General features: G+C 43.3%; 1 protein-coding gene across 50 annotated transcripts in view; it reads right to left on the reverse strand.

Annotated features, from left to right (window-relative positions):
• The window catches only part of RIMS2 (regulating synaptic membrane exocytosis 2), a 990,720-nt gene that overhangs the window by 120,886 nt on the left and 848,653 nt on the right, over positions 1-21,181 (reverse strand). For 40 of the 50 annotated variants that reach the window (XM_075353016.1, XM_075352970.1, XM_075352974.1 and 37 more), the window contains 3 exons: positions 19,041-19,147; positions 9,066-9,238; positions 5,449-5,739 (listed from right to left, as the gene is read on the reverse strand). In XM_075353016.1, coding sequence (XP_075209131.1) covers positions 5,449-5,739; positions 9,066-9,238; positions 19,041-19,147 — 571 coding nt within the window. The remainder of the gene's footprint in view (positions 1-5,448; positions 5,740-9,065; positions 9,239-19,040; positions 19,148-21,181) is intronic. The other 10 variants (XM_075352998.1, XM_075352996.1, XM_075353004.1 and 7 more) reach the window with 1 other exon arrangement.

Genomic DNA, 21,181 nt, shown 5'->3' on the forward strand with positions numbered 1-21,181 from the left:
CTCTGTGTCCTGTTATCCTTAAGCCTGTCCGACCTGAAGAAGGCCAAACCGGCCGAAACGTTGTTACTGGCGGACTTTTGTACAGCACTTATTGCATGTTTTTTTCACCACAAAATAAAAAGAAAAGGATTTTTGACATCAATTCTACGCTCTCTTGTTTTTCTGTGTCTCCATGGGTGATAGTTAGTGTGCCGGAGTTCTCGTACAGTCCTATCTAATTTTTCTCCTGAGCACCTACATGAGGTGATGTGAGGTCTTCTCTTTATCATTGGACCTATTTTATGGTACTCTGAGATTAATTAGCAAAAATCAGGTGACCGATTTGCTTTGAAGATGAGCTGCATAGACGTTATCTCTTGGTGACCCCTGAAAACAATGAAGCCGATAGCATATTGCCGGGTACTCGTGGCAGTAAGACCCTCCCTGTGATCAGTTGGCTGTTATACTAAATATTTTAAGATAAATAATGCTTTTGAGCCTTACAGCCAAACATAAGAAGTCAGGGCACAATATAATGTTCAGGATCATACAGTGCTCTGGACGGTAGATTGCTCCTTGCATGTGCCGGACTAGGACATTTGCTTGTTGAGTATATCGTCAGTGTCTTGATTTCGGAAGGGGTTAATTTTATCTTGTGCAACTTTTCTCCTCATTTCTTCTATATTTGTAGAAATAGGGAACAATAGCAGCAGTTTCGGGACGGGAATGATGTAAGCCGGCTATGTTACCATGGTAACTAGGCTTCGGGGAACTGCACCAGTGTGCATCTGTCACTTCACATCGATGAAGGGGCCACGGCTTCTAAATTATTATGAAAATAGCGAACACAACTTCAGCAAGACCTAATATACTTTACCGAATGATATACCTATGCGATAGAGCATTGTCCTATTATTATTACTCCCGTCCGTCCATGAGGCCTACCAGATAGGTGACCGATAGTCTAGATGCTCTATCCAACCAATGTACCAAGGTGAAATGTGAGCAATCGTGATAGTTCTTTATAATAAATAGAGCTTTAGAGTGTAAATTTAATTATTTAATGGTGTTTGGGTCTGTCGAGTTCGCTTCCATCGCTTTTTAATGGAGTGAATACTCCATATGTCAATGGGATCCATCAAGATTCTAGCATCTGTTCCTTCAACATCACAGTCATGGCCTTTGTAATAATAGGTTTTTCGTCAAGTGACCCAAAAAGTGATAAACTCCAGTGCCGTGTGATCTGCTTCATCATCATATTGACATGGGCTTGACCTCTACTGGCCTACTGGTGTCTGCTGGGCCCAAGCCTTATTATTATGTGAGAGGCTGGGCCTTATGGGACACCATAAAGCCCCATAAGGGCTGCTCTCAGCTACGCACCCAATAGAATTGGGCTCTGTGGATTAAACATGGATACAGTAAATTTGAGTAAATAGATATGCAGGACCCTAATCCAGCAGCCACGTCTGAGGTCTATGCTCGCAGAACCAGAGCACTGCGAACCTTCTATTTCCTGCAGCATCTCCAGCGTGTACCACTCGCCGGTTTGGGGGCGAGAAGAAGTAGGAGTGGACCCACAGGGGGGCCAGGGCTCACTATGATGTGGGAGATACTTGACTAAGCTAAGTGTCTGGGACTGTGGCAACTGACCCCCAGGACACTGAACACAGGGACACACACAGGTGCAAGCGGGTACAGTCTCTAGTGCAGGCGGCTGCAGCTGGGATAGCCGAGGGACACAGGACGGCTGGAGCAGACACGCACAGAGGAAACAAGACGGGCAGACAGGTACGGGAAGGTGGGCACAGGAATAGATAACGGGACATGAGCATGGGACCTGACAACTAGCTAGCATTGTGCAGGCACCTTCCATAGTGGGAGGATGCCTTAAGTACCAAGTGCCTCTCAGCCACAGGCTGAGGCATTTCCATGAAATAGCACTAGGCCCTTTAAGAGCTGGGCAGGCACCCTAAGAGCATTCCCGGGGGACCTGGGAGAAGTAGGCAGACAAGCACATGGACAGCCGTGGGAGTGCAGGTTTGGACGCTGTCCAGCTGCGAGGGTAAGCGAGTTGGCGTCCCTGTTGGGGAGAGGCAGGGCAATGAAGGGATTCCGGGGCTACACGGCACCAGGTAGCCTCCCACAAAGTCAAATGTGCTTCATACCTCATTGTAATGAGTTCAGGGGGCTGAAGAGGAGCATGAGAAAGTAGTAGGAGGTTCACAGTGCTCTGATTTGGTGGCCACCAGCTGTCAATATGGCCAGTGGACCAGACTCCTGCAAAGCTTCTTACTCTGCTCAAATCCACACTCTTGCTTTCCCATGAATTTTATGTTAAGGAATCCAGATTCACTGCATACAAATTCAATAAATTATTGGGAAAGAAGTCTCAGTAATGTAATGTACCTATTTTCTGAGGAAGTGGAGATGCGATGTCGCCAAACTTTAACCACAATCCAAATCCTTAGCTATTCTACTGTTGGATATGACGGGCACATAGTACAATATGTCTTATCAGGTCAATAATGTTCTCATGGAAATCTGCACAATCTGTGACAAAGAAGTAGGCGACAATTGTAATTATTAAATTGATTTACATCTTGTCTTTGGAAATAATTTGTACGGCAGTGAACGCTGGATACAAAATGTACCTGGTTTATTAGGCAGTGCCAGAAAACTACTACCCGTCTGTCTGCTGGATGGCGACCAAGATACAGCAGACGAAAGTGGGACATACATTGTAAAATCAGGGCGCGTAACTTAATTGTTCCGTCTCTGTCAAAAAAATGGGTCAGTATTTGTCAAGGGAATAACCCGCATTTATCGGAAAGCTATTTCACGACAATATAACTAAAGGTTCTGTATCAGATCTGACGGAGGAGAGACTTTAACAAGTGCTGAATGTATGCATCGTTCATTAGGACCTACCCAAAAATAAGCAGAAAGCAATACGATGTGTTACATGATGTATCAGTGAAGAGGAGCTTGAATTATAAATGTGTTTATTACAATTTGTACTTTTATGCCATAAATGTCTGATAAGTAGGGTCCCATTTTACGGAACCCCCCCATCTATTTGGAAGATAATTCGCCATGGCCCATATGTAGCAGTCGAAGGATATTGGAAGCCAAAAGTACAAGAAAAAGAACTGCAGCACTACTCTCTGCCCCCATGTCGGGGCGGGTATGGGGTTGTTTGGTGAAGATAAGCTATCATCGATCATTAGGAGAGGTGATGACTTATAGATCGGTGAGGTTCGCTTCATTGGGACCAGCAGTGATTAGCAGAGATGGGGAACTTTTATTCCCATTAGAATGGAGGGACAGTGTGCCAACTCCACCGCTGCTCCATTCATTCCCTATAGGGCTGCCGAGCGACGATGTTCGCCTTTTCCGGCAACTCCGGCGAAAATGAATGGGGCAGTGGTCTGGCATGTGCACTGCCACTCTATTCTAACTGCTCCGTTTTGCAATTGTTGTGGATCCCAATGGTTGGATCACCACTAATCTTTAAAAAGGTGGTTCACCCCTTTTCATTACTAGCCACATCAACATTATGTTGAGAAACAAGGTCTCTCTTAAATACCTTATGTTGGCAATTGGGCCTCTGAGCAGCGCTATTGCGGTCCGCTCATCCCCTTCCTATGAACCTCGGGCTCTGTGACCTCCGATGTCCAGTGATTCCAGGTCAACTTACTGTTGACCTGACATCACCGCGGCGGCCCCAGTCTTCCTGAGTGACTGGGCTGTGGGCGGAGTATCACCACTCGTCACAGCCTAGTGTCACTCTTGCGGTGCTCTGCAGTGAAGGAGAGCGTATGAGATGCTGCACTGTGATGCTGGGCTGTGACGAGCGGTGAAACGCTGCCCACAGCCCAGTCACTCAGTTGATGTGACATCACCGGACATCAGAGGTCACAAAGGTCAGGGATAACGTGAAGGGGGTGAGCAGATCACAATAGCGCCGCTCACAGGCACTATTGGCAACACAAGGTATGTGACAGAAACTTTGTGTCTCAACATAATATCGATGTGGCCAGTAATGAAAAGGGGTGGACCACCCCTTTAAGTTATCGCCTCTCCTGTGGACAGGTGATAACTTATTTTCACCGGACAATCCAACTAAACCAATATGGAATGAATGACAAATGTTAACAGGAGATACACTTGTCCCAGGTGTCTGGGATTTTTGGCAACAGTCTTGTAGAAAACCTCCAGAGAACATGAGCATTAATGGGTAGGCCAAGAAGCAAGAAGGCTTAACAATACTGTTGTCCTATTGCAGGTAGGGCAGGGGGAGGCTACTGCTGCAGATAGTTGTCATACAGCCAGAAAAACAATGCAGAGTTGAAGCAGAGAAGGAGATATGGCTGATCTCCTGGGTACAATAGGATTTAATTAAAGGAGGAGATTTAAAACAATATTACACTTTAAGAAAAATGAAGTCCAAATGCTTTTAAATATGTAACATAGCAAACAGAACAGATATTCACCCTCCTCAGGTCCAGTGCCAGCTTTCAGTCGAAAGTGCATATTGCCACTGCAACCAATCACTGAGCTCAGCATTTTGTACCATATGCATTGGCAGAGCTCAGTGACTGGCTGCAGTGCTGATAAAAGCTATCCCCATGACATCAATGTTGCATCCTAAACATCAAGAACAGAGTAACAGCAGAGAGCCATACTGGACCTGGGGAGGGTGAGTACCTGCTCTGTTGGTTATGATAGGTATGTAAAAGGGTTTGGGGTCCACTTTTCTTTAAATAAGTTGTCCACTACTAGAAAAACCGCTTCTGATTAAACATATTTACTCCAGGTAAAACAATAAAGACTATACTCACCTCCCATGCCAGCATCGTTCCAGTGTTGTGGCGGCATGCGTTGTGAGGGCTCATGTGGTGTTGTGACGTCACATGAGCTTCACGTCTGACCAGCACTGGTTTCCTTCTCTCCGCCTTTGGACCAAATCGGTTGATCAACAGGAAGTGACCTCAGCCACAGTGATATCACTTCCTATTGATTGTTCATTTGGTCCGAAGGTGGTGGAAAGGAAGCCGGCGCTGATTGGACAGGAAGCTTGTGTGACGTCACAACCCTACGTGAGCCTACACACCGCGAGCCACAGCACATCGGAACGGCGCTGGTACGGGAGGTGAGTATAGTCTTTATTGTTTTACCTGAGGTAATGCTTGAATGGCACTGGCACGGGAGGTTAGTCTTTATTATTTCATCTTGGGCAAACATGTTGAATCTGAATCAGAAGGTGTTGTGCTAGTGGTGGACAACCGCTTTAAATAGAAGAAAACCCCTTTAAGAAAGGAAGTACTGAGATATTATTTTCTGTATTTTTGTGTTTTTTAATGGGCCTTTAACCAAAATACAAAGGTGTGATTGAATACTATTGAAAAGAAGGGAAAATACTATAAACTATCTAGTAGGGTTAGTTTGTGAGGAAGAAGGTGTTACCTGATGTCATTCTCTGACAACCTCCTTGGCAGAGCCTCAGTGTGGTTTTCTTCAGGTTCATGCGTTTCTCCATCTTTTTCAGCATGCAGGATCTCTTCTTCTATAGACCCCTTACTTCCTCTCTGGGTTGAGTTCTCACTGGCTCTCTGGGTCTCCTCCGCTACTTTCTCACTATCCTCCTCCTGCCTGACTTCCTCCTCATCCTCCTCAGGGAAGCCCAGGTCCTTGTGGTTCTCCCCATCCTGCCCTCCACCTCTCCTATTACTTCTTTCCCCTATTTCTCTTAATCTTCTAATGAGTTCAACAGACGGGAAAAAGAAGCATGCAAGTAGAAAAGAAAAGATGAGGGTTAGAGCAAGAACATGCAAGACATGCAGGAGACTGAATCTGTGGCTTTGCGCCTACTAGCGTCAGGATATACACTTATAATGGAGCCATGACCGCTATTCTTACATTAGAAATATCGAAACCCCCCAGACTGAAACGGCATTATGCAGATACAATATGAGAAGAGCCTCAGGGAAAAACATGCAAAATAATATACAGAATGACGGCAAATACCATAAATCAAGAGGGAGGAATCTGCTGACATCTGAAAATCTCGGCTTCACGGTCAACAGCAAGGTGATAATCATTTGGTGCTTGCTTAAAATACAGTACAGATCAAACGTTTGGACACTCCTTCTCATTCAAAGAGTTTTCTTTATTTTCATGACCATAAAAATTGTAGATTCACATTGAAGGCATCAAAACTATGAATTAACACATGTGGAATGAAATACTTAAAAAAGTGTGAAACAACTGAAAATATGTCTTATATTCTAGATTCTTCAAAGTAGCCACCTTTTGCTTTGATTGCTGCTTTGCACACTCTTGGCATTCTCTTGATGAGCTTCAAGAGGTAGTCACTGGAAATGATTTTGACTTAACAGGTGTGCCCTGTCAGGTTTAATAAGTGGGATTTCTTGTCTTATAAATGGGGTTGGGACCATCAGTTGTGTTGTGCAGAAGTCTGGTGGATACACAGCTGATAGTCCTACTGAATAGACTGTTAGAATTTGTATTATGGCAAGAAAAAAGCGGCTAAGTAAAGAAAAACGAGTGGCCATCATTAATTTAAGAAATGAAGGTCAGTCAGTCCGAAAAATTGGGAAAACTTTGAAAGTGTCCCCAAGTGCAGTGGCAAAAACCATCAAACGCTACAAAGAAACTGGCTCACATAACGACCGCCCCAGGAAAGGAATACCAAGAGTCACCTCTGCTGCGGAGGATAAGTTTATCCGAGTTACCAGCCTCAGAAATCGCAGGTTAACAGCAGCTCAGATTAGAGACCAGGTCAATGCCACACAGAGGTCTAGCAGCAGACACATCTCTAGAACAACTGTTAAAAGAAAACTTTATGCAGCAGGCCTTCATGGTAAAATAGCTGCTATGAAACCACTGCTAAGGACAGGAAACAAGCAGAAAAGACTTGTTTGGGCTAAAGAACACAAGGAATGGACATTAGACCAGTGGAAATCTGTGCTTTGGTCTGATGAGTCCAAATTTGAGATCTTTGGATCCAACAACCGTGTCTTTGTGCAACGCAGAAAAGGTGAACGGATGGACTCTACATGCCTGGTTCCCACCGTGAAGCATGGAGGAGGAGGTGTGATAGTGTGGGGGTGCTTTGCTGGTGAGACTATTGGGGATTTATTCAAAATTAAAGGCATACTGAACCAGCATGGCTACCACAGCATCTTGCAGCGGCATGCTATTCCATCCGGTTTGCGTTTAGTTGAACCATCATTTATTTTTCAACAGAACAATGACCCCAAACACACCTCCTGGCTGTGTAGGGGGCTATTTGACTAAGAAGGAGAGTGATGGGGTGCTACGCCAGATGACCTGGCCTCCACAGTCACCAGACCTGAACCTAATCGAGATGGTTTGGGGTGAGCTGGATCGCAGAGTGAAGGCAAAAGGGCCAACAAGTGCTAAGCATCTCTGGGAACTCCTTCAAGACTGTTGGAAAACCATTTCCGGTGACTACCTCTTGAAGCTCATCAAGAGAATGCCAAGAGTGTGCAAAGCAGTAATCAAAGCAAAAGGTGGCTACTTTGAAGAACCTAGAATATAAGACATATTTTCAGTTGTCTCACACTTTTTTGTTAAGTATTTCATTCCACATGTGATAATTCATAGTTTTGATGCCTTCAATGTGAATCTACAATTTTCAGAGTCATGAAAATAAAGAAAACTCTTTGAATAAGAAGGTATGTCCAAACGTTTGGTCTGTACTGTATGTTGTACCAAGATTACAAAACATGGATAAGTGATAATGTGCCGATTGCTGGCCGTTTCACCTAGCTAAAGAAGGTGAAATGAAACATGGCTCTTTGGTTTCCAAAAACAGAAGCCAACCTGTGCCCAGGTTCTGTCTGATATCGTAGCTCAGCTCTAGTGCTATGAATGGGGCTGAGCTACAATGGCACACCAAGTCTATGGACAGATGATGCATTGATTGTCTTTTTCTATGCAACTCCTTTAATTCACACTTGGGATGTATTACTGGCCCCAAATCATTACTGTGCACTAAGCCCAAAGAGTAGTTCCGTATGTGAGAAATGTTCTAGGTGTACAATGTTGTGATCTTACCTTTACTACACACTATCTGTACAATTACATTTTCTAGTTTGAGGTACAAGGATCTGTCCAGCAGTAACACATGTAAGACTTACTTATTAGTCTTTTGCTATCTTCTGATCTTTTTGAGTCTCTCATATCTATGCATTTATTGTTCTCATGCATATTTTGCTATAGCGTTTGTACTTCTGTGTTTCCAATACATTGGAATAATGGAACACCTATTTAGTGTTCCATTACATGTGAAGCATCCCATGCAATGATACATATATTTACTTTAAACACCTTCAATAAAATTTGTACTTTGAAAAACTAATCTTTTACTCTACTTCTTAATACCTTGGGCTTTATTTACCTATGTGATGTAATTATGAATTCTCTTAATGCCTGTGTCATGCTCCTTCACTTTAGGTCCTACATGAGTCACAAAACAATCCTTTGACATTTCCTACAATGCTCTTCCAACCTGATTTTTCCTGCAGTGATCTTTCAACCTGATTTTTCCTGCAAGTGCTCCTCCAACCTGATTTTTTTTCCTGCAGTGCTCCTCCAACTTGATTTTTTTCCTGCAGTGCTCCTCCAACTTGATTTTATCTGCAAAGCTCCTTCAACTTGATTTTTCCTGCAGTGCTCCTCTAACCTGATTTTTCCTGCAGTGCTTCTCAAACCTCATTTTTCCAGCAGTGATCTTTCAATTTGATTTTTCCTGTAGTGCTCCTCCAACCTGATTTTATCTGCAGTGTTCCTTCAACTTGATTTTTCCTGCAATGCTTCTCCAACCTGATTTTTCCTGCAATGCTTCTCTAACCTATTTTTTCCTGCAGTGATCAACCTGATTTTTCCTGCAGTGCTCCTCCAACTTTATTTTTCCTGCAGTGCTTCTCTAACTTGATTTTTTTTCTGCAGTGCTCCTCCAACTTGATTTTCTCCTACTTTAAATCTACATGTATTCATTCCCTCTCCTAATTAGAGTACGTTATAACACGACTCACCTTATTTTGCTGTTCCCTCGCGGTCGTTCTGACTGCACAGACATGTAGCTGGTACTGCTAAAACGGGAGGCACTGCTCGTCCTGGACACAGCAGACACGTCACTCACATCACTGTCTGATGACTTGTTGGAGACGTTGTCCGATCCTCTCTGTGGATCCCGACCTGACCGATACTGAAAAATAAAAGATACACACCACTTAGTGTTTCTGAGAACATGAATATATACGACCTACAGTATTGGGATTGCAAAAATTGCGACAAGCTATAAAAATTCAAACCACATGGTATATACAGTGCCTTGCAAAAGTATTCGGCCCCCTTGAATTTTTCAACCTTTTCCCATATTTCAGGCTTCAAACATAAAAATATATATTTTTTAATGTTATGGTGAAGAATCAACAACAAGTGGGACCCAATTGTGAAGTTGAACGAAATTTATTGCTTATTTTAAACTTTTATGAAAAATAATAAACTGAAAATTGGGGCGTGCAATATTATTCATCCCCTTTATGTTAATACTTTGTAGCGCCACCTTTTGCTGCGATTACAGCTGCAGTCGCTTGGGGTATGCCTCTATCAGTTTTGCACATCGAGAGACTGAAATTCTTGCCCATTCTTCCTTTGCAAACAGCTGGAGCTGAGTGAGGTTGGATGGAGAGCGTTTGTGAACAGCAGTTTACAGCTCTTTCCACAGACCCTTATATATCAATATGACAGCTGCAATACCAGGCACAGCACAGGAACAAGCATGGCCTTGTTTTTTTTTTGAAAAAAACCACAGACCCTTTTTAATCTCAGGCAACCTTTTTAACATCCCTGCTACAAATGGTGAACAGTGAGCATCTCTACATGCTGTGCAAAAGTAGAAGAACCCTTGATTCCCCATGCCACTGCCAGCATTAGAGAATAGGGTCGATTTTCCCATTTCTTCTAATAAAGGAAGAATAGAGGAAATATTCTTCTTTATTTAACCCTCGGATGGGATTAATGTGCCTGACAGGCGCTTCTCTTTTACTTTCATTTCTCCCTCCTCACAAGATTTTCAGGAAATCCCCTCTCTCCAGGTAGTCTCCTGGCTCTAGCTGCTGTGTCAAACCTGATACCACAGTTGGTCTGCAGAGCTTCAGGAGGGCAGATATACCTGTGCTGGCTTTTCAGGCTCATTGTTACCGAACACATCACACTTTATAAGGTTGGTATTTTATGTTTTTAGTCATCACAATTGTTTATTTAGCTTGTTTTATGAATGGATAGTGGAAGGCTTGGAAATTTTTCTCTTTCTAATAACCGTTATGTGTTATAACTGGGGGCTAGTTGGTGGGAGTTTTGAAATGTGTGTATTTCAGAGATATTACTTTTATGTTGAGTAAATGGGTTTGGTTTGCTCCTGATAATGTGTAGTCTCTTTTATTGCATCCCTATGAAGGTCTCTGATCACTTTTAGATCACTGAAATTGCAAAAATTAGATATTATAGGTATTTTTCTAGCCTGCGCCTGACAGGCACATTATTCCCAAACTCGTAATTAAAGATATTGTTCCCACCAGAGGGTTTTAATTACCGTAGTCCACAAAAAGTACATTTCTTCTGCATTTTGGAAGCAGATTCAGATAAGAGGCACCAAATTAATTATGGGATCCAAAAAAAGTTTACCTGCTTTATGCTGTAATTGTATTTTTGCAGTACTTTTCGTAGCCCAAATAAATCCTATAGTACTAAGTTAGACATTGCAAGGTCATAAAATTATATGGGCGACCTGTAACTAACTGTGTTATAGATATGAAAGAAAACTCAAGATTGAAGGCAAAACTACCAGGCTAAATAAGGGGCAGCTGCTGCTATAGTGTCTATTTGCTGAGAAGGTGCTACCTCAGCTCTTAAAGGGAATCTGTCAGCAGGTTTTTGCTGCCTCATCTAAGAGCAGCATGATGCAAAGAGATCCTGAATCCAACGATATATCACTTATATTACTGGCTGCAGTGATTTTGACATAATCAGAATTTTTAGTTTTAGTCATGTAGCAGTGTTGGGAGAGCTGTCTCCGCCCACACCAGGCTCTCTGTGAGGTGTCAATCACAGCAGGGGGCGTGTTGGGCTGCCATGTACATGACCCTGTAGTCCGAGTAATGATAAGTATACTGCTGCCTAAACAAGCATGGCAAATAAATAAGGGATCAGGCTGTGACGTGACATGACAGGCATTCTTGAATTCTTGGTGTTAACCCTTGCAGCATGCTGGCCTCAGCTTCCATAGCAAAAACCTACTGACAGATTCCCTTTAAAGGGGATAAGGGGCGGTCATTGAATTGTAGCTGTAGGATGGCAGTCACGTAGAAAGTATAATGGTGACAGATAGATATTGCTAGAGAAGTGAAAAGTAAAAAAGTATGGAAGGAACTGAAAGACTCTAGAGAAGAAGCCCAATATAGAAAGAAAAACAAAGATGGCAAAAAGTAAAATCAAAAGACCTATCAAATAGAAATATTAATTACAAATTAACCTTGTGGATATACTAGAGTTGGGTCCAGTTCCATTCATTATTTTGCAATATAGCCATGTATTTTTTTTTTATGCTCCTGCATGTGACTTTCCCCCAAAAAGAAAGAAAATCACTGTATTCAAAGACAGTAAATATATATATACCTTATTTTTTGCTTTATAAGATGCACCTGATTATAAGACGCACCCCCAAATTTGGTGAAGGAAAAGAGAATTTTTTTTTTAATAAATGGGGTCCGTCTTATAATGCCAGTGTCCGTATAACAAATCAAATAGGGTATATGTCCCTCATAGCCCCCCATCCTAAAATTAGCCCCCTTAATCTGGATATGGCCCCCTTATATTGAATATAGCCCCCTTCTGCTGGCACACGTCCCCCAGTGATGCTACATGTCCCCTATTGCTGGCACATGTCCCCTATGGCTGGCACACGGCCACTATGGCTAGCACACGGCCCCCTGTGGCTGGCACACGGCCCCTATTGTTGCCCATGGCCTCTTGTGGCTGGCACACGGCCCCTATTGCTGCCCATGGCCCCCTGTGGCTGGCACATGGCCCCTATTGCTGCCCATGGCCCCCTGTGGCTGGCACACGGTCAAAATTGCTGCCCATGGGCCCCTGTGGCTGGCACACAGCCCCTATTGCTGCCCATGACCCCCTGTGGCTTGCACACGGCCCCTATTGCTGCCCAAGTCCCCCTGTGGATGGCACACATCACCCTGTGTTTGATATGGCCCCTATGCTGCTGGTTATAGTAAAATAAACTCTTTCCTTACCTTCTCCAGCGCTGTCCTCCCTCGTGTCTCCCTCCGTGCTGCTTAGCTCCTGCACTTCCTGGTTCTCGGTGCCGGTCATGTGATCGGCACAGCAGAGTGACATCATCTCTGCGTGCATGATCACAGCGGCAGGAGGGAGACACCGGGAGACACGCTGGAGGAGGTAAGGAAAGAGTTTTTTATTTTACTATGGGCAGCAGCATGGGGGCCATATCTAACACAGGGGAGGCAGGTGCCATCAAAGGGGAGCACAGGCACATATAATATGCGCCGCTCCCCCAGCCCGTCACCGCGGTGCGGTTTCAGCACAGCACAGTGATGGACAGCGGCAAGGCATATTATATAAGCGGGAGCAGGAGATCTCCCGCTGCAGCCTTCACCAGCTCACCAGCCTCTACCAGCCTCCCTCAGCCTCCAGCACAGCTCCAGAGCTGCCCCCACCTCCCCTGGACCCTGCAGTATATAATCCGTATATTCGGGGGAACAAAAGTGCGTCTTATAAAGCGAAAAATACGGTATATATATATATATATATATATATATATATATATATATATATATATATATATATATATATACATATACACATATCCACTTCAATTAATGAGGTAACTAGTTATCATAAATCTATAGGAAAATGTATAGATACGTCCCCTCTGCATGATTTGTCTAGGTTGTCAGTATATACGTATATGTTTCTCTTGCAGGGTAGAGGATGATTTTCCAGCGCTTGGTGCCAGGAACAGGAGTTAGATTAATTACGGGCTGGGAAATTATACATTTTAGAGATGTAAATGTGTGTGGAAGAACAACCTGTGCCGATTAGCATAACGTCTACTAATTGCTAACTAAACAGACAGGAACATTTTTGATCCGTCTTTCTAAATTTACATTTGTTTTTTCTTTTTAGTCTATATACTGTCATTAAAGACAATCATTCAATGAAAGACAAATTGTGGCAGCTTAGCCTTGTTCTTACTTGCGTTAATCGGGTTCATCCCAGGATCCGCTTCGATTTATAGTACTTTTTTCCAGAAAGAGTGTGGCAGCCGCATGGTTATTGAAGTCAAGAAAATTGATTTTCCCCCTTTATAGTTAATAGGATCTACTAGGATCCATTGAATCCATTTTTTCAGGGTTATGTTTAGCAAACTATCAATTAACAAAATAGTAAAACATAGAATAAGTAATTGCTGAGAGTTGCCCCAAGTGTTCATAGTCAGCCATGACCACTTTGCTTCGATTTTTTTTATATGCCAGTGTGAGCGAATCCTTAAAGGGAGTCTGTCACCCCCAAAATGTCAATTAAGCTGCCTAAACATTCATATGGGGAACCTAGCCCTTATTTATATAATACTAGGCAAGTATAGCTTAACTTTGCAATTAATTAGAAATCAACATTTGATATGGATGTGATGGTGCTTCCGTGCACCCTTAGTGTGGTCTATGCCATAATAAAGCCAGTACCTTACATTAATCGACTTATCTCTAACTCCTATGTCCTCTCTCTGGGGGGGCACACTCAGTGTCAGTGCGAGTGTGCACAGAATGGTTGTGGGCATGCTTTGATGTCCTCTCTCTCTGCAGCGGCACTCGTAGTGTCAGTGCGAGTGCACATACAATACCTGTGGGCACACTCTGATGTCCTCTCTTTGTGGCAGCATACTTGTAGTGTCAGTGCGAGTGCACAAACAATGGCTGTGGGCACACTCTGATGTCCTCTCTCTGTGGCAGCATACTTGTAGTGTCAGTGCGAGTGCACACACAATGGCTGTGGGCACACTCTGATGTCCTCTCTCTGAGGCAGCATACTTGTAGTGTCAGTGCGAGTGCACACACAATGGCTGTGGGCACACTGATGTCCTCTCTCTGTGACAGCATACTTGTAGTGTCAGTGCGAGTGCACAAACAATGGCTGTGGGCACACTCTGATGTCCTCTCTTTGTGGCAGCATACTTGTAGTGTCAGTGCGAGTGCACACACAATGGCTGTGGGCACACTCTGATGTCCTCTCTCTGTGGCAGCATACTTGTAGTGTCAGTGCGAGTGCACAAACAATGGCTGTGGGCACACTCTGATTTCCTCTCTGCAGTGACCTTCTCGTAGTGTTAGTGCAGGTGTGCACACAATGGCTGTGGGCACACTCTGATTTCCTCTCTGCAGTGGCCTTCTTATAGTGTTAGTGTAGGTGTGCACACAATGGCTGTGGGTCTGCTCTAATGTCCTCTCTCTGTGGCAGCACACTCGTAGTGTCAGTGCAGGTGCGCATATAATGGCTGTGGGCACGCTCTGGTGTCTAGCTTCTAGGATGATATGAAAGCACACCTGCACCGACAGTATGAGACAGTCACCAATCTGATGTGCAAGAGCTAAGAAATGTAGCTATTCGTTGTACTTGCATTTTTAACGATCCATTGTTTTCTTAACTGATCCGTTACAAATGGACAAAATAATTAGCAATCTGGTAATGGATCCGTTGTCCATAGACTTTACATGTCAAAAACGGATCCGGCCGACATCCGTTATTTAACAACAAACAAAAAAGTTGTGTTTGCATAATTTTTTTGCAAAAGGATCAGTGATAAGGGATGATTACAGGACATGTGAACCCAGGCTTAAAGTGACTGAGTGATTTAGAAAACACAAGTTTCAATTTCCCTATTAAGACATTTAGAATTAATAAAGGGGAGCGCTCTGCCCCTGACCCTGTCTATTAACCAGGGTGACGTGCAGCATAAAAAAAATATCCCTAGCTCTGGAAGATCCAACATATCCATGTATTACGTTGACAGTCCATTGAGTTCAATGACAATTTTGTAATACTTCAATCTACCTGTGGGGGTGCTGCAGAATAACTGAACACTGATGAAGGCGATAGTTAACATATTGCAGCAACTTATTATCAGAGGACTAGTGATGGGCGGACTCGCAGATACCCAGGGTTGGAGGGCTCAACCTGGTTTGGGCCCAGAATTGATCCCAGATATCTGGCAAGACACCAATCCCCATATAAGTCTACGGGGACCAGAATCTGGAGCTTTAAAATGGTAGTAAAAGGGATAGGGTGATTGAAGCAGGTGCGTTATACTTACTGAGTCTTCGTGAGGCTCTAACACTGCTTCCGGGGCCGCTCATTATCCTACATGCATATTCACTGCTTCCTCTGTCCACCAGCAGTTCTTGCATCTCTGATTGCAGTCAGAGGCACACCCACCCTGTGTGACAGCGTGTCTGACTGCAACCAATCAGAGGCGCTGTGTGTGCGGCTCTATTGCTTTAAAAAGAAATAAATACAAAAACTGGGGTAGGGTCTCCTCATATTGTGATATCAAGCACAGATAAAGCATAAGGCTACAGGCTGCAGCCCCCAGGAGTGCGCTTATCTTGGCTGTGCATCAAAATAAGAGGGACCACATGTGGCTTTTTTTAAAAAACATTGAAATAAATAATTCTAAAAAAACGGTGTGCAGGCCCCCCACCCAATTTTGATACTCAGCCATGATGAAGCCGACAGCTGGGTATCAAAATTCAATGAGGTCACCTAAGGTCAAGTTACCTACGATCACAGGTGGAGGACAGTGGGAACCCAGTTACCAGATATGCCGTGAAGGGGCAACTGGGCAGATATACAAATGGCCATTTATATATGCTGAATATTTCATTTTTCTTAGATTTTCCTTAGCAGTAATGCAGGTCTATGTTCACACATTCATGGTTTCCATACTTTAGCATTATCAGAGTGCAAACTGTCTTTTTTTGTATTGAAGCTCACAGCGGGCAGTCATGTTCTATGGCCACGTGCTGTCACTTCAGATGTAACAGAGCTGGATCATCGTGGGACCTCACATGGATTACGTGTTTTCGGGTTCAAAAAGGGGTGAAAAAGGTTTTTTATGTATTTAATTTCAAATAAATATTTTTTTTTTCAGTTTCTATGTTCTGATCACTTACAGATTAGTAAGTGTGTGTGGGGGGTGTCTCATACACACCTCCCATTACAAATCTAGGGCTTAGTGGGCTGTGAGCTGTTATTAATCCCTTATTACCCCGACTGCCACATCACCAGGGCAATCGAGATAAATTGGGAAAAGTTCTAGGCTCCTGTGCGGCTGCAGGCTGCTACTTTTAGGATATGGGGCCCTAATAACCATGGGCCTCCCCAGGCTGAGAATACCAGCCCGCAGCTGTTGTCTTTATCATGGCTGGGTATCAAAATTGGGGGAACCTTGCGCTATTTTTTATGTAAATAATTTAGAAAAAAAGCCGCATGTGGTTCCTCTTATTTTGATTCACAACCAAGACAAACGCAAGGATGGGGGCTGCAGCCTGTAGCCGTATGCTTTATCTTTGCTGAGTATCATAATATGGGGGGGACCCTACACCAATTTTATTTATTTATTTTTACATCGATCTAGACTTAGACACAACACCTCTGATAGGTTGCAGTCAGATACGCCGTCACACAGGCTGGGGACACTGTCTAACTGTAACCAATCAGAGATGCCAGGATTGCTGGTGGGCAGGGTAAGCAGTGAATATGTATGAAGGATAATTAGCTGCCCTGGAAATAGTGGTAGAGCTGCGTGGAGACTAGTGAGTATAAGGCACTTGCTTTATTATTTTTTCTTTTACCTTTGATTATTTTTTTTTGTTTTTATTGCCCCAGTGGCCGGACCCAGATAGTTTCCTGGAGTTCCCTGAGAACTCCAGGCCCGGGGTTGGTGCTCCTATCTTTTACAGTCCGGGCTGCTCATCACTACAGACGACCCTTGTAGTCATCATCCGAACCAGACAAAGACTTTCAAAAATTGTCTCCTTTTTGGGGATATTTTTTTATCTAGCGCTATAATAATGTATGAGGTGTCAGTGCTTAAGCGTCAATGTATTGTTTTATTTTTTTTTTTTTAAGGAGGATAAATGAGGTAAAACTCATCAGATCCGAATGATAATCTGCAATTACTGCTGAAACTGTGGAAGAAAGATTAAAATATATTCATGCTAGAGATCTGCAGCTGGCATCCTGCAAAACAGTGCCCAGCCCGCCTGGTAACAGATTGCATTTTGTGCCTTGCTTCAAAGATATGAAAGAATATGTACAGTCTTGAAGCGGGGAGAAAATACTAATTAAAACACTAAGTAGTCTTTTTTTTCTGAAATGGTGATTAAGTACGTTCACATCAAGAAAAGACATAGCGAGCGCTGGTGATGAGCCGTCTGGACCAATAGTACAAACACGAGAATGCTATGCAGATACATACAACCCCCTCTATGTACAGAAAAAACTAAACAGGGTTTACTTAAAGGGTATGTCCATTTTGAAATCAACTTATTTCAGTGTTTAACAAGTCTGTGAAAGGATTAAAGGGGCTGTCTACTTTCGTAAATGCATATATTTGGGGCTAAAAATAAAATGTCATTCAAATTTTGCCGGCTCTTTATTTCCATGTATTGTACATTCATCTTTGGTGTGGTTTGTTGTCATAAATGAGAAATAAAAGATCTACAAATTGTCCTTAGAACAAGCTCGCTGATATTTTCTCTGTTGACTCAGCAATAAACAGTACAATAAATTGGCTATAGAATTCAACTGATGCAAAAATTTTAATGAACCCCAATTGCAAAAATGATTTGTAGCCCTAAATACATGCAATTAACTAAAAAATTATCCCCAATTATACAAATGGTATTGATTAAAAATACCTTAGGGGTACTTTGCACGCTCCGCCATCGCTAGCCGATGCTAGCGATGCCGAGCGCGATAGTCCCCGCCCTCGTCGCACATGCGATATCTTGTGATAGTTGCCGTAGCGAACATTATCGCTACAGCAGCTTCACACGCACTTACCTGACCTGCGACGTCGGTCTGGCCGGCGACCCGCCTCCTCCCTAAGGGGGCGGGTCGTTGAGCGTCATAGCGACGTCACACGGCAGGCGGCCAATAGAAGTGGAGGGGCGAAGTTGAGCGGGACGAAAACATCCCACCCACCTACTTGCTTCCCCATAGCCGGTGGAGGCAGGTAAGGAGATGTTCTTCGCTCCTGCGGCTTCACACACAGCGATGTGTGCTGTTGCAGGAACGAGGAACAACATCGTATCTCCTATTGGTGCGACATTATGAAAATGACCGACACTACACAAATCGCCGATTGACGACGCTTTTGCGATCGTTTATCGGCGCATCTAGGCTTTACACGTTGCGATGTTGTTACCGGCGCCGGATGTGCGTCACTTTCGATTTGACCCCGACGATATCGCAGTGCAAAGTACTCCTTACTGTTTGATGTCTACAGCATCTATATCCCCAAACTCAGAGTAGTCTGATCCTAAAGTAGTTTCTCTGTGTAAATGAGTGAAAGCTGATGGTTCCAGTCATGAGACCTTAAAATTAAGGGGTCATTGTTCCTCACTGCAATGGAGCAGTGGTCAAAGGATTTAAGACTGATGGATATAGTGAATGATATACCCAGTTATCTCATTCAGTCCCAATGTTTTATGCATGACCACCCCTCCTTTCTAATGGACCTCTGGGACCCCAAGCAATCAGGTATCTATCACCGACACCGTCAATAAGGTTCGTTGATGGTCCAACCCCCTTTAGTAAATAAAGGATAGTCAATGCTGAAAACTAGGTCTCAACGGGGTCACAAGTCATCCCGACTACTCAGAGATACAACCCGATGAAGAAGGCGTCTGCCATACCTTGGAATGATAATCTTTCTCTAGCCGGGAATCGGACCCTGCCACCTGCTTGTACTTGTTCATCTTCATTTTCATCTGCCGATTTCTCTCCTCTACATCCATCGAACCTGTCAGGGACAGAGCAAAGCGATTACTACCAAACTGTAGGCTATTAGTCCTTCAAATATAAAAATAATTTACTTTTACAAACCACAGGAAGCCGTTCGGTAAAATGATCACTCACCGCCTGTAAAGCTGCAGAATTACCACTGAAGGCGTAGCACATCAGCTCCAAGTGTATATAAGCCGGACATGCACTTTTGGTTCTATCTGACTGGTGGGCCACATTATATTATTATTGATACAACACTTAATGACTGTACAGGGTTAGATAAATATGGCTGCTTTGTTCCATAAACAGCGCCACGCCTCTGCACAGGATGTGTGAGGTATTGCAGCTTTGCTCCAACCACTTAGTCTCCCTTCACAATTGTGCATATAAAATGGCACGTTCCGTCTTGTTCATCTGTGCGACCATCCATGTGTATATGGGTGCCATCCATGTGTCAACTGTGTACCAGCCGAGTGACATCTGTGTGACATGTACTGGAAAAAACTCATGACACTGCAATAAATTATTTTTGTGTTAAACATGTGCAAAGATAGATAACAAAATAGAATAGAAAGAGATGATGGCTAGATTTTACATCTATTAACCAAATAAATAGTTAAAATATAAAAATGATGCGGGGTCTCCCCTATTTTTGCTAGCCAGCAAAACTAAAGCAGACAGCTGGGGGCTGCAATTCTCAGGCTAGGAAGGTCCATGGTTATTGGGCCCCTACCAGCCTAAAAATACCAGCCTGCAGCCGCTCCAGAATTGGCACTTCACATTAAATGCGTCAAGTCAGGCATTTTGCCCTGCTCTTCCCAATTGCGGTGGCAATCGAGGTAATAGGTTAATGGAGTTGATATTAGATGTGTAGTGTCAGTCAGCATCAAGCCCTGGTGTTAGTAATGGAGAGGTGTCTATCAGACACCCTCATTACTAATCCAGTAAGTGTAAATTAAAAAAGAAAAGACACATGCACAAATCTGGTGCTTTGCCTCTGCTCTTCCGATTACCCTGGTGTGGTAACAGAGTCAGCTGGGGCCGTCTATTGCTCAAAGCCTATGGAGCCACGGTATGAGTCTCCATAGGTTTTGATCTATGTAATTGAGCAACGTCATGCAAAACGCTGGAGTATGTTGGACGTGGGAACTTTGCGTTCTAATAAATTGGTGAACGAGAGAGTCTCTTATTTTTATTTTTCTCTTTTTATGTCTTTCAAGTTTCCATTTGTGGATTATGTCGCATTCCCAGGACTACGTCGGACCTGCATGGTTCTGTTTTTGTTTTTTTTTAAATAAATTGGTGAAAAAGTTGGAGTGTTTTTTTCAAATAAACTATTTTTCTGTTTTTTTTTCTTTTTACTTACTGCGTTAGTAATGGGGGTGTCTGATAAAGGCCTCTCCGTTACTAACCCCTGGGCTTGATCAGAGCTGACATCAATCCCAACTACCATTACCCAAATTGCCACTCTACCAGGCCAATCAAGAAGAGCTGAGGCACAGCGCCAGAATTCGAGCATCTACTGTGATGTGCCACTTCTGAGGCAGCTGTGAGCTGCTATTTTTAAGCTGGGAAGAGACTAAAAACTATGGATCTTTCCACTTCCCAGGCGGATAATATCAGCCCCCAGCTGTCTGCTTTACCTTTGTTGGTTATCAAAAATAAGGGGGACCCCAAGTTGCTTTTTTCTTTTAATTAGTTATTTGGTTAATATTTGTATAATCTATATAGCTAACCATCTTTTAGCCATCTATAAATCATATTTGGACATCTTTAACACATAAAAATATAACTTTCTTAAATGCATTTAATTCTGGTCCGTATCACACAGACGACCTAAAGATGTCCCATCGATGTCATCCATGTGCCGTATGTGCTTTTTATGAACCCATAGACGTCTAGTGACCTTTTTTATCAGAGCTGAAGGTAAAAAACAGACATGTCTCCATGTAGATCACATGGACACACGTATGATTCACAAGGACACAAAAGATCAACATGGATTTTAATTAGCATAAATTTGAATGTGTCTCCAGTACCCGTAAAAATG

The sequence above is a fragment of the Anomaloglossus baeobatrachus genome, chromosome 6 (assembly GCF_048569485.1).
Source record: "Anomaloglossus baeobatrachus isolate aAnoBae1 chromosome 6, aAnoBae1.hap1, whole genome shotgun sequence".
NCBI classification, from domain to species: domain Eukaryota; kingdom Metazoa; phylum Chordata; class Amphibia; order Anura; family Aromobatidae; genus Anomaloglossus; species Anomaloglossus baeobatrachus.